The sequence below is a fragment of the Phascolarctos cinereus genome, unplaced genomic scaffold (assembly GCF_003287225.1).
Source record: "Phascolarctos cinereus isolate Bilbo 61053 unplaced genomic scaffold, phaCin_HiC Scaffold_1;HRSCAF=81, whole genome shotgun sequence".
NCBI lineage: Eukaryota > Metazoa > Chordata > Mammalia > Diprotodontia > Phascolarctidae > Phascolarctos > Phascolarctos cinereus.
The window spans coordinates 72,372,499-72,385,095 of NW_027555514.1; the positions used below are offsets into that span (position 1 = coordinate 72,372,499).

The 12,597-nt window shown below is 42.0% G+C and overlaps 1 protein-coding gene across 4 annotated transcripts in view; it reads left to right on the top strand.

Annotated features, from left to right (window-relative positions):
• Positions 1 to 3,126: 3,126 nt before the first annotated feature.
• The window catches only part of CCNY (cyclin Y), a 286,765-nt gene continuing 277,294 nt past the window's right edge, over positions 3,127 to 12,597 (top strand). Inside the window, exons 1-2 of one of the 4 annotated variants that reach the window (XM_078152440.1) lie at positions 3,134 to 3,316; positions 3,926 to 4,044. Coding sequence is in view for 1 of the 4 variants with exons in the window: in XM_020990387.2 (XP_020846046.1) it covers positions 3,891 to 4,044 (154 nt within the window). In the remaining 3 variants the exon portion in view is untranslated. Of the gene's footprint in view, positions 4,045 to 12,597 lie in introns of all 4 variants that reach the window. The other 3 variants (XM_078152424.1, XM_020990390.2, XM_020990387.2) reach the window with 3 other exon arrangements.

Consider the following 12,597-nt stretch of genomic DNA (forward strand, 5'->3'; position numbering starts at 1 on the left):
GAGAGGCTGGGGCTGGAAATTGAGATCTGGGAAAGCCACAGAGGTGGATGAGATCACTGAGAAAAAGAGCAAAGAAAGAGAATCAAGCCAAGAAGAGCACCCTAGGGTGATGGGGATGGGAGGTGGAGGAACCAGTGAAAGAAACAGAGAAATTATTAAAAAGATAGAGCCTAAAGAGCACAGTTCTAGGTATGCAAAGGGAGGACGGATAACCAGGATCAATACCTACCTAGGCCTACTTGGGTAGACAGATTACTTGGGTAATCAGATTTTTAATTTTGGAGGGTGGGGTGTGATACTCAGGAAGTAAAATTTTGACTAGAGGGCAAGCTTGCACGGAGGTGTCTTTGGACAGCATGAATACAGTAGATCACAATATTACAAAGAAGTATTCGGGTTAAAAGACAATAAGGGAAAGTGCCTACTCTGCCATTTTGTCTAGTGCTGTCCTGGGCAGTCACTGAAAATCAGATTCCAGAATTAGAATACCAGGGCTAATTCAGAAGGCTGTACTCCTCAGCTTCTCTCAGTTTAACCTGGTCTCTGTTCCAGACTAGTCTAGTCCATCTTCAATTCAGGCCAATCTGATCCTTAATTCCTCCACTACTGGAAGGGGGATGGGTGGAGAGATGAAAGAAAAGAAAACAATATATGCATAAAGTCACCTTGTCCCTTATCATTACTATGAAATAATGCAGCATTCCAGGGATTATCCTAATCACAAGGACAAATTCCTGGGAATGACCTTTTTCTCACAGACCTCAAGTAGCCTTTGAACAACTCTTAAATGCCCTGGTAATACAAAGAAGCAGAGTATCACAGTCTCTTGTCCTCAAGGAACTTACAATTTAATACTCTTCTGATTCCCTCTCCCTCAACAAAGGGCTGCACTAAACTTGGGAAGAGAAGGGAAAGAGAAGAGTTTTCTAGTTTACAGTTATTGACAATACAGGTTTGCTGTATAGATAATACCTGCATAGCCACCTGACTACTTCCCAAACTGGGATCCTCTTCCATGCATAAGGCAGACTTTAATGCATTATAGAAACATAAGCCATTATTATCACTGAAAAGAGTGCTGGATTTCTGAAAACTTGGCTTTGACTTCCAACTGTGCCATTTAATACCTGTGTGGATCAGAGATAGAGAATTGGAAGATTATCTAGTTCAACCACCTCTTTTTACAGGAAATTGTGATTCAGGGTAATTAAATGAGTAGCCCAAGTTTGCATAATTAGTATTTATGTATATAATTAGTATTTATACACTTAGTATGTGTCCAACTAGATAACCTCTAGTTTAGACAGCATCTAAACTAGTTATGTAAACTAGATCACATCTCAACCCAGTCCCAGTCTTAAATCTATAGAATGTAAGCTTCCTGTGGGCAGAGACTGCTTCATTTTTATTTTATCTCTAGTACCTATCCTACATGGTACCTGGCAGAAGCAGGCTTTAAACTCAGGTCCTCTGACTAAAAAGCTTTCTATCCTACAATATAACTTTTGAGCAAGTATGGCAGTGGATAGGGGGATGAGCCTGGAGTCAGAAAGATTCAGCTTCCTGAGTTCAAATCTGGCCTCGGATATTTATATACTAGCTGAGTGATCCTGGGCAAGTCACTCAGCCCTTTTTGCCTCAGCTCCTCATCTGAAAAATAAGCTGGAGAAAGAAATGGCAAACCACTTCAGTATCTCTGCCAAGAAAACCCCAAGTGCCCAAGAATCATGACTGAATATTTAAGATGAAGGGTTTTTATACCCTCTCCTAGCTCTAAATCTATAGAATGTAAGCTCCTTGAGGACAGGGACTGCTCCATTTGGGTTGTTTTATCTCTAGTATCTAGCATAGTGACTGGCAAATATCACTCAAATACATATTTGTTGATGAACTGATGATCAGCACCTTGCTACTAAAAATAATCTCAACATTTTATAAAGATCATAATGCCATTTTCCTGGATTCTCTTACATAGTCTCAACTTCCAAGTAACTTAATGCCCTCCCGAAGTCTGGGGCCCAAAGGGATTCATTCCACGATTTCAACAAGGTCAACAACTAAATCAATGCACTGCCCTAAAATAAACCAGAGATCTACTGACTCGAGGTGCACGTTCGCATCTCCACTCCACCCCATTTCTTTTTAAACACCAAAATACATTCGTCACAAGGAGTGCCTCACACCTTTCTCTCTTCCTTCTAACTAGCCCCAACCATCCCTCCTACTTCTACCCTCCTCATCCAACGTTTTCTACCTGTGTAACCATGGGCGAGTCTCTTGGCTTCATTATAAAATAGAGGCTTTTTTTTTTTATTAGATGACCCTAAGATCCCTTCCAGCTTGAAATGAGAGGCTTCCCTTCCCGGGCTCTCAATCCTCCTCTTACTCACCCCCATTTCCTCTCCCTACTCCAATACCTTTCCCTCTACTTCTGGATCCACATTTTAGTCCTCCAGTATTTGAGGCCCCCCAAAGAGGGCAAACTCACTCTTCCTTGCCTGTGTTTCTCCCTGTGCCAGGTTTCCATCTTTCTTGGGGAATAAAACACAAATTGAGACCTTTCGTTAATACTCTATGGTATCTCCGGTCCAGCTAGTTCTTTGGATAAGGAGTGCAGGGAACTGAGGGAAAGAAAGATGGAAATAATAATAATAATTATTTTTAAGAAAGAAAAATCGAAAGGAAGAAAGCTGAAGTGGCTCGGGGTACCACTGGTGCTCTGGGTGTCAGCACAGGACGGGGATGCCTCGGGGCTGGACAGGGCACACGCTGCCTCCCGTGCGCCCCGCGCACCCTAGCCGCCGGCTCCGGCTCTTTTTCTCCGGCCACTTGAATGTGCTTCCAGGGCAGCCGATGCCGCGAAAAAGGAAGAGGAGGCGACAGCAGAGGAGGCGGGGATGTCGCGGGAGCGGGGGTTTCCCCCAGCGGCGGCGGCTGCAACGGCTGCAGCCCGGAGGAATTCCCCCTCCTGGCGGGCGGTGGTGGCCCGGGGGCACGCGGACAGCGCGCGGGGCAGACGGAGACGCCCCAGCGGCCACGCACTTAGCCTCCGCATCCAGGCTGGCTAGCAGCTCTGGTTACCACCCCCTTGAACCGGAACCTTTTGCGAAAGGCAGCTTGGGGCCGCTGCAGCCGCTGCTACTGCTCCAGCTCCTGCTGCTGCTCCCGCAGCGGCCGCGGCGGACTTTAGCCAGCTCGGGCGGAGAGAGTGCCAAGGCCAGGAGGCGCGCCCCAGCCCCGGGCCGGGCCATGGCTGCGGCGGGATGACTTAGGCGCCACCACCGCTGCAGCCACACGCGCGCGCGCGTGTGTGAGTGTGAGTGTGCGTGAGTGCATGTATGTGTATGTGTGTGTGTGTATGTGTGTGTGTGTGTGTGTGAGAGAAAGTGGTCGGGGTCTTCTTTCCCCTGACTGCAGCGCGGAGCCAGCTAGGACGTGCTTTCGTGCAGAGGCCGGTTGGATGAACCATTGGGGAGAGCGGCGAGCGTGTGCGACCGAGGGGGCAGCCTGGGAAGCCGCCTCCGCCTCCTCTTCCTCCTCTTCCTCCGCCTCCTCCTCCTCTTGGTCCTCCGCCTCCTCCTCCCGCTCCCCGTTGTTGTCTCCTCCTCCGCCGCCCATGGCTAGGCACCGCCGCCGCCGCCGCTGCTGCAGCTGCTGACCGGGGCAGCTGGGCTGCGGCTTGCATCCCCCGCGGCGGGGAGCGAGAGCCCCACACCCCCTCCTTCCTCCCCTACCCTTTCCCTTTCCCCATCCCCACCCCCTTTGCCCCCCGCATCCCTTCCCTCCTCTGCCCCCGCCCCTTTACCCTGCACCCCTATCCCTGGAGGGGGGGTTGGGGAAGTGGTAGACGGAGAAAGCAAGGGGAGGAGAAATTGGGGAGGCCAGTGAAGATGGGGAACACTACGTCTTGCTGTGTGTCGTCCAGCCCCAAGCTCAGGAGAAATGCCCACTCCCGGCTGGAGTCCTATCGGCCCGATACTGAGCTGAGCCGGGAGGACACAGGCTGCAACCTGCAACACATCAGCGACCGAGAGAACATTGATGGTGAGTGCTAGATGGGGAAAGAGAAGAATTTTGTGTGTATTGTGGTGTGTGTGTGTGTGTGTGTGTGTGTGTGTGTGTGTGTGTGTGTGTTTGTGTTGTGTGCGCGCGCGCTCCCGCCTCTATGTTCTGGAAAGGGGGTCAAGAACTCGGAGTGGGCAGTTGGGGAGAGTGGTTATAGGAAGGAAGGAGGCTCCTTCCCTTTTTGGCCTTTCTCCCTTCCCCTTCCAACTCCTCCTATGCCTCTAGAGATAAACCCAAAATCTAAGGATGAAGCTAAGGATGGATATCACTCCCAACGTCCGTTTCTCTCTGGTCTTTGGTCTCTGGTCCAGTTGTTTGGCACCTCCGCATCGTTTCCTTCATCCCTTTATAATTTTTCTGCCCTTTCATATTAATTCTTTGCTTCACTGCTCCTCCCCTCAGCTAAAATACTAGTATTTGTTAACATGTTTCTAATGGGAAAAGTTGTGTTTATAAATTGGAAATTGGTGTTCTGGGTCTCTGGGGGAGCTCCCTGATGGGTGCTGCTGGTTTGTTCTGAAGTTTGTACCAGTGAGTGGCAGAAAAAACTTTACTGACCTGATACCTCATTGAACTGTCCTGTTTAGACAGTCTTGGTGCTGCTGCCTTGGGGCTGGTCAGAATAGACAGGCTGTGGACATTGGTGACAGCCACCCCGCCTTCTTTTTCAGAGGTGATGGAACAAGTGAGAGCTGTCAAACCTTAGAGATGTCAGTTTTTGCCTTTTGTATCCTGGGGTAACCATATTATATGGATCGAGGGTAGTGGAAAAATGAGTATGTACTGGGTGAAATATATTTCCATTATTACTCCACAGTAATAATGTATTAATGTTGGTTAGCTGAAGGTAGCTAACTCCCATTTTGGAGTTGTAGTTACTGGAAACTGCTTTGCAGTTAGAGTATAGTTGGACTCCTGGTGTGTTATATTCTTCAAACTAATCAGACACTGAAAATGGACTGCCAGCTTTCCAGACCCTGGTTTCATGTTAGTTGCTGGGTTCCCAATGAGGGCCCCCCCCAATGTGGTAAATGCTTTTTAAAAAATGCAGCAAAACCTTTCTCTTCAGCAAGCACATACCAGAACTACAAATTATATACCTTTCTTTGGAGTTTTTTCAGGAATATTAAGAGATTAGGAGAAAGATTTGTATTATATCAGATAATGACTTTACTCAAAATAATACCATAAAAAGGGCTTAAGTATTGAGTTATAATATCTTTCTATGGAATTGTGACTGTAGTCCACACGGCTTTGGTTTGCAGTAGAGAAGCTGGAGGAAATAATGCTGTGATTGTTGCCCCCTCTTAATGATTAACCATTGGCTTTATTCTTTGTATTATTGCTAGCCCAGACTCTTAGCAGAGAGCATTCGGTAAGAGGTTAGTTCACACTTTTGGTTCAGGAGTGCTTTAAGTAAAATTTTTAGGTATTTTTAGTCTTTCAGAAAACTTACAACCAGAAATTTCTTGATTCTTTGGTTTTGCCAAGAATCTTCTGTTTCATTGGCCCTGTTAACTGTTCTATACAAGTTCCTTGTGTTTGCATGAATGAAAGTACTGATGAGGCAAACATGTATACTTTCTCTGTTGTAATAATCCAATTCCTGTCTGTTTGAGAATAGAGCATTGACTCAAGTATTAGACAGTGGAAAACTAAATTTAAGTGGTACAAAAGCAATTGTTATTTTCCCATCATGTGGTAAGACTGACAATCTAATTCTTAGAAGTGGTAACTTTCTTCAATTCTGTAGAATATACCTCGACTTTCTTTCAGTCTTGCCTTCCCTTGACCTTGATTGTATATGGGTATTGAGGTACACACACACACACACACACATACACACACACATACACACACACTGTTTCCGATTTTATGAGATTGTTGTTGGAAGACCATTATTAAATCCCTTACACTTGACCTATTAGTTTCATGTTTGGAAACAATTCTTCTTATGTGATTCATGTGAATTTACATTTTGTGGAGGTTTTTAATCTTAAATGACAGATTTATCTAAACAAATACACAGTAGAGTCTGATTTCTTAGAAGCTGGTTGTGTAGAGATGGCTATAATAAGAAAACAGAAAAAAGTAATTGTAACCAGCTCTTTGGTGCAACAGCATGGAAGGATTTTGTGGGAACAATAGAACAGTATCACATGTTTTTTCTTTTGCAAGAGTTGAGGTTTCAGTTGTTAAGTATCCTGCAGTGGGGTGGGGTGGGGGGAAAGAATATTTGGAAGCCTCTGGATTTTGTTTTTAAGAGCTTGGGATAATTTGAGTGATGGAAGGGTAGATTTTAGAAAGTTTTATTGTTTCAAGAGGAAAGGCTGACCGGGGTGGGAACAGTTATTTGGCAGCAGACTTCTCCTTAATGATAGCATCACTGCAGTACTGTATAATTCCTGGCTGAGACTCTTCAGATGATGCCATTCTAATCCCAGAAATGCTAATTCACTACTTAAACAATGTTCTGTCATTCTCTCAAAATCTGATTCAGTAAGTAATACTTCCAGGATTTACTCACTCCATTGAGCTCTTTGCAAGCTTTCAGGGCTGCCCCTTCTTCAGAGCTGGAGGTTAGGAGTAAGACCACTGGTTTGTTTAGATTGGGTTAGAGTTTGCCCTAAACTCCGGAATTGAGCTTGGGTGGTTACTTTTCAAAGTCAGAAGCTGATGAGTTAACATTTTGGAATTCCACCAGCAGTCAAAAGAAGTAGCCAGGCCATTCCATTTTTCTTTTAACAGTATCAAAAACTGCTTTCTTAAAGCAAACACTGGTATTCAAAGTATATGAGTTTTGGGGGGTAGCAGCATGGCTGGAAATGAGAAGTTCAGAAAAGTTTAGGAAATAAATGCTTAATGAATACTCTAGGTCAGTTCTCTGTGGCATACAGCAAACACATACTCATGTATCATTTTTAGTATATTGTATAGAACTCTGCAGCCAGCAGAAACCTTGTTTGCTTTATTAAATGTGCTTCATGTGATGGCTCCAACAGTGTTTCTTGCTTCTACCTGTTTAATACATACTAATATTCATGATGGTTCTCGTAGGACAGCTGCTTATATTGAAGTTAAAAAAAATTCCCACCACATACTGCTGGTGTGCTTGAATTTTTCGTAATTCTTCCTTTGGAGATAAGGGTCCCTTCCTGGTTGTTATAATAATGACAACATCTTGCATTCCTATAGTGCTTTTTTCTTTACAATTGTCTTCATGTTTTAAAATCTTGTTTTATGTTTGAACTAACCTTCTGAGACAGGGCAAGTATTTTTTGTTCTTATTTTGCAGATCAAATACAAAGAAGGCTATGAATGACTCTTAATAGAATTTTTAAAGCTAGAAGGTATCTTCAAGGTCATCTAATTCAACTTGCTTATTTTACGGATTTGGAAACTGAGACTTGGAATGGAGGTGAATCTAATTGAAGTCATATAGCTATTTAATACCAGAGCCAAAACTAGGAAAGAGATATCTTAACTCCTGATTAAATGCTCTTTCTACCATATCCCCAGGGTGATGCGGCTAGTTAGTGGGAGATGAGGTATTAAAACTTAGCCGTTTTGGCTTCCTGCCTCCTGCTCTTTAGACCATGTAGTCATGCTGGAAGTATGTCTTGGCTTGAAGTTCAGCATTATCTTTTTGACTGAATATTTGCAAGGCAGTGCGGCTGTTGAATAGAGGGCTGGCCAGCGAGTCAGGAAAAGCTGGGCTCAAGATCTGTCTTGGACGTGCACTAGTTATGTGATCAAGGGCATGTCATTTAGCCCCTCAGAAGCCCAAGCAGCTAAGACTATAAATGGCAGATCAGTTGCCCATCTTCATTAGTAGGGGTTGGAGAAGAAAGGTCCTGTGTGAGGAAGTACAAGTAGGTCTGTTTGATCAGAATTTCCATACTGATGAAATAATAGGTACAGATATATACATATGTGTGTGTGTGTATATTTATACACACACACACACACGCCCCCTTATTTTATTTTATAGAAATATGTTTTTAGTGCTGTTCACCTGAAAAAAAAACTTACTGGAAAATTTTGAAGCCTAGCTGCCCAAAGTTGAATGTATTTCCTGGTGATCAGTCTCAGTAGCAGATAGTATGGGCCTTTGTCTTGGGAAGAGATTCAGTATATTTGGCTTCCATCAAAAGGAGCTTAGGCTTCTTTCTGAGGTCTAATGGCCCACAGGGGTGTAGTGGAAAGGATGTTGAACTGAGAGTCAGGAGACATGGGCTCCAAAGAGTTCTATCTACGCCCTTGTGCCTCTTCCACCCCAATAAACAGCCCTGTGGCCTTGGGCAAGTTGCTTGACTTTTCTACAGCTGGTCCTCATCTATTAAAAGAATGGGTTGGACTGGATGTCCTCTAAGATCTGAAACTCTAAAATAATTGCATCCTTGTTATAAGTGTATACACAAATGTTGTATTTCTTCATGTTCTTGCAATTCATTTTTTAGTCCCATCTGTTGCTCAGTTGTGTTACCATGAGTTTCAAACAATGTTAGAGTAAAGAATAGGGTGGAGAAATTTTCCGTTGCTGCTTGAATGGGGCCTGATTGGTGTGTTTATAGTCTCAGTTGTATCTGTGGCTATGTCTTTGGGTTATGCTTTTATTTCACAAACTCTTATTGAGTATCTATTATGTGCAAGGCTCTGTGGAGGATCTGAGAAGGAATAAAGCTGACCAAATGCTCAGATTAATAACTAGATGGGTCTAAAATACCTGAGCATGTACCTGCCAAAACAGACAGAGGAACTATATGAATATAAATATAAAACTTTGCATACAAATGAACTCAGATCTAAATAATTGAAGTTGTATTTATTGTTCATGGGTAGGTAAAGCCAATATAATTTTAACAATGACAATTTTACCTAACTAACCTATTTATTCAATATCATCCCAATTAGATTACTAAAAAATTATTTCACTGAGTTAGAAAAAATTAATGACAAAGTTCATTTGGAAGAACAAAAGGTCAGGAACTTCAAAGAAATCAGGGAAAAAAGATGTAAAGGAAGTATCAGGCCTTACTATATTATAAGGCGACTGCATTGTTGAAGTGTAAAAAGGATAATTTTGATTATTTTAAATTAAAATTTTCTTGTATAAACAAAACCTATGTAGCCAAGAACAGAAGGAATGCAGAAAAGTGAGAAAAAACTTTCATAGACAGTATCTCAAATAGAATGTGATTGGGTTGGAATATTGCTATGGTGTAAGAAATAATGAGCTAGTTGATTTAGAAAAACATGGAAAGACTTAGATTTATGAAGGAAGATGCTATCCACCTTCAGAGAAACAGATGATAAGAAACAATGAGCATGGTATGTTCTTACATGTATGTGTGTGAGTGTATATGTATATGTTTATAGATATCTATGTGTGTGTATACATATATACATACATACCTATGTGTGTGTGTGTGTGTGTGTGTGTGTGTGTATGTATATCTCTCTGCTTAATAGTAGCCTTCTTTAGGGTAAGGAGGAGGGAGGGGAAAAAATAAAGTAAAAAAAGTACACAGCAGAGAATGAAAGAAAACCAACAAGGACCAAAAAAAAGCTGGACAACTTTAAAAGCAATGTGTAGTATTTATTATATAGATTTTCTTGAAATGAAAATTTATTGTTTTATATTGAATTCTCTCTTATGCTGCTGTGTTTGTGGCAATGCTTTTTTTTGTTATTGTTTGTTTCTTTTCTCTCCCTCTCTTTTTTTTTTTGCTTTTTTTTGAGGAGGCAGTCAGGGTTAAGTGACATACCCAAGATCACACAGCTAGTAAGTGTTAAGTGAGGCTAGATTTGAACTCAGATCCTCCTGACTCCAAGGCCAGAACTCTATTCACTGCGTCACCTAGCTGCTCCTTCCTTTCTCATTTTGTATTTAAGTCTAAATTAAAAACATTTAGGTGGCTCATCAGCAGATATGACTGGAGCTTAACTTCCTTGCCTTTTTTAGTGTGTGGTGAGGTAGTATAGAAAGCCTCCCCTCTAGTGACTTAGCCAGCACAGACTGGCCTCCCTAGCCAAAATACATTCCCTCCTTGCCTCTGCTTTGGGGAATCTGTAGTTGACTTTGAGGCTGAGCTTAAGTGCAGCCTGTGGGACAAAATCTTTCCTGATCTCCCTTGCAACTAGGACTCTTCCCTCCCTCCCAAATGACTTTGTGTATGTATTTTCTACTTACATGTATGTATTCATGCTGTTTTCATCCCAGTGTAATGTAAGTCCCTTGAGGTCAAGTTCTCTCTCTCCTCTCTCTCTCTCTCTCTCTCTCTCTCTCTCTCTCTCTCTCTTCTCTCCCTCCCTTTCCCTCCTTTCCTTCCCTCCCTTCCTTCCTCCCCCTCCCTCCCTTCCTTCCTTCCTTCCTTCCTTCCTTCCTTCCTTCCTTCCTTCCTTCCTTCCTTCCTTCCTTCCTTCCTTCCTTCCTTCCTTCCTTCCTTCCTTCCTTCCTTCTCTTTCTCCCTCTCTGTCTTACTCTGTCTCTGTGTCTCCCCCCACCCCCTGGGCATTGGCTGGTGCATATGTGCTTGCCAAATTGAGTTGAATTAAAGGTGCATGGAAAATATGAGTCCAAATGAGTCAAGACCCCTGCCCCTTCTTGGAAGAGCTTTGGATCTTGTCCTAAAGCAACGCTCTAAGGTTTTTATTAAAGCAGGATTGTCTCTGAATCCATAATAATCATTGTGTGTTGCAGGGCAATAGGGAAGGGGGAGAACTTCAGGTGGGAAGCCACGTGGAACTTGCTGCTTTTCTTTCACTTCAGCCAGAGAGGTAGCAGTTAGTTCTGACTTCTGAAAATGAAACCAAAGAGAGGTTTGAGAATGCAAACAAAAAATCTTCTGCAGGAAACCATGGAAATTGAAACTAACAAGTCTAGCCCTGCAAGACTGAATGGGCTTATTAATAGGTAAAAATGTCAGTTTGGGGGCATCAGGATGAAAAGGCAGATTCCTTTTGTGTGGGGCTATAGGGTGGCTTATTTTTTTATCCTAAGTACTTGTTAGGTTATAGTAAATTATCACTCTCAATTCCAGTCAGGTCCCTATAGCCTCTCTAGCTAGTATTGCTAATAAATCTCTGTTGAACTCTCTTTATGGAATGTCAGTCTTATGTTAACTTTTCAGTGCTTGGTGGGCAAACTTTAACGATGGACTATTTTTCAAGGTGATTGATTGGCTAAAGGGATGTTGGTAGTTTATTTTCCTTAAGGTAGGCCTGTGGGCCTTCTAACCAAAACTCCAGGGCTCTAGAAGTTTAGTAGCCTGGAAATAGCACCACAGATAGAGTGTCCATAGAATCCATCTATCCCCTGGAGGTGACATGTGACCCCAAGGTTGCTACATTAGATAGATTTCTGTTTAGAAATTTTTGCTTTCCAATTTAAGTTGGGACTTGGTGTTCCTACCTGGGGCCAGCCTTTGTGGTGAGCAAGTTTCTTAGTGTTGGGTGTATGTATTTTACTCTTTTGTCACTAGGAGAATAGATTAAATCTTTTTGTGGACTGCTCCATCTTCGGACACCTGTCTACCAAACCTGATTTAATTTTGGGGAAAATTTAACCAAAAATTTGAATGTTGGGAACGGCTTGGGGCAGTAGAAATGTAAATATCACAGATCCCTTTTTTCCTTTTAAGTTTTATTTTTTTAATTGAACATAGATCTATGTTCTTTTCCTCCCATTTTAACTGCATTGAGAGAAAAAAGGAAAAACAAATTCCTCACAACAGATATTCATAATTGAGCAAAACTAATTCTCTCATTGACTGTTGTCATAAAAAATATGTCTCATTCTGTACTCTGAATCTGTCATCTCTTTGTCAGAAGGTGGATAGTATAACTTATCATTGGTTCTCTGGAATCATGGATGGTCATTGAATAGATCAGAGTTTTTATAGCTTTTAAAGTTGTTTGTTTTTATGGTGTTCATATTGTATGAATTTTTCTCCTGGCTTTTTTCATGTCATTCTCCATCAGTTTATGTCTTAAAAATTGTTTGTTTTTTTATAATGTTGATGTTTTAGTATAAATTATTCTTCTGGTTCTGCTCACTTCGCTCTGCATCAGTTCGTACAGGTTTCTCCATGTCTCTTTGAAATCATCTGCTTCCTTATTTCTTACAGCACAATACTCCATCACATTTATATGACATGGCTTATTCAAATATTCCTTAATTGTTAATTAGTTTCCAGGTTTTTTTTGAAACCACAAAAATTGCTGCTATAAAAATTTTTGCACATATGAGATCTTTTCCTCATTATTGGATATCTTTTGGATATAGGAGTGGAGTGGTACAGCTGAGTCAGAAAGTATATAGGTGTTGTTCAGTAAGTTTTTGGAACTTTTAAGTTTAATTTTTTTTAAATGAACAGAAGTCTTTTTTTCACTTTTGTATGGCACATCTGGGTTAGTGAAACCAGGTAGCACAAAAATTATTTCAGTTTTTAGGTTAATGGGAAAGAAAAAAATTGTCCATCTGGCAAGGAAAGGATAGATTAACCTTACTGAAACTATGAGTTAGTTTCA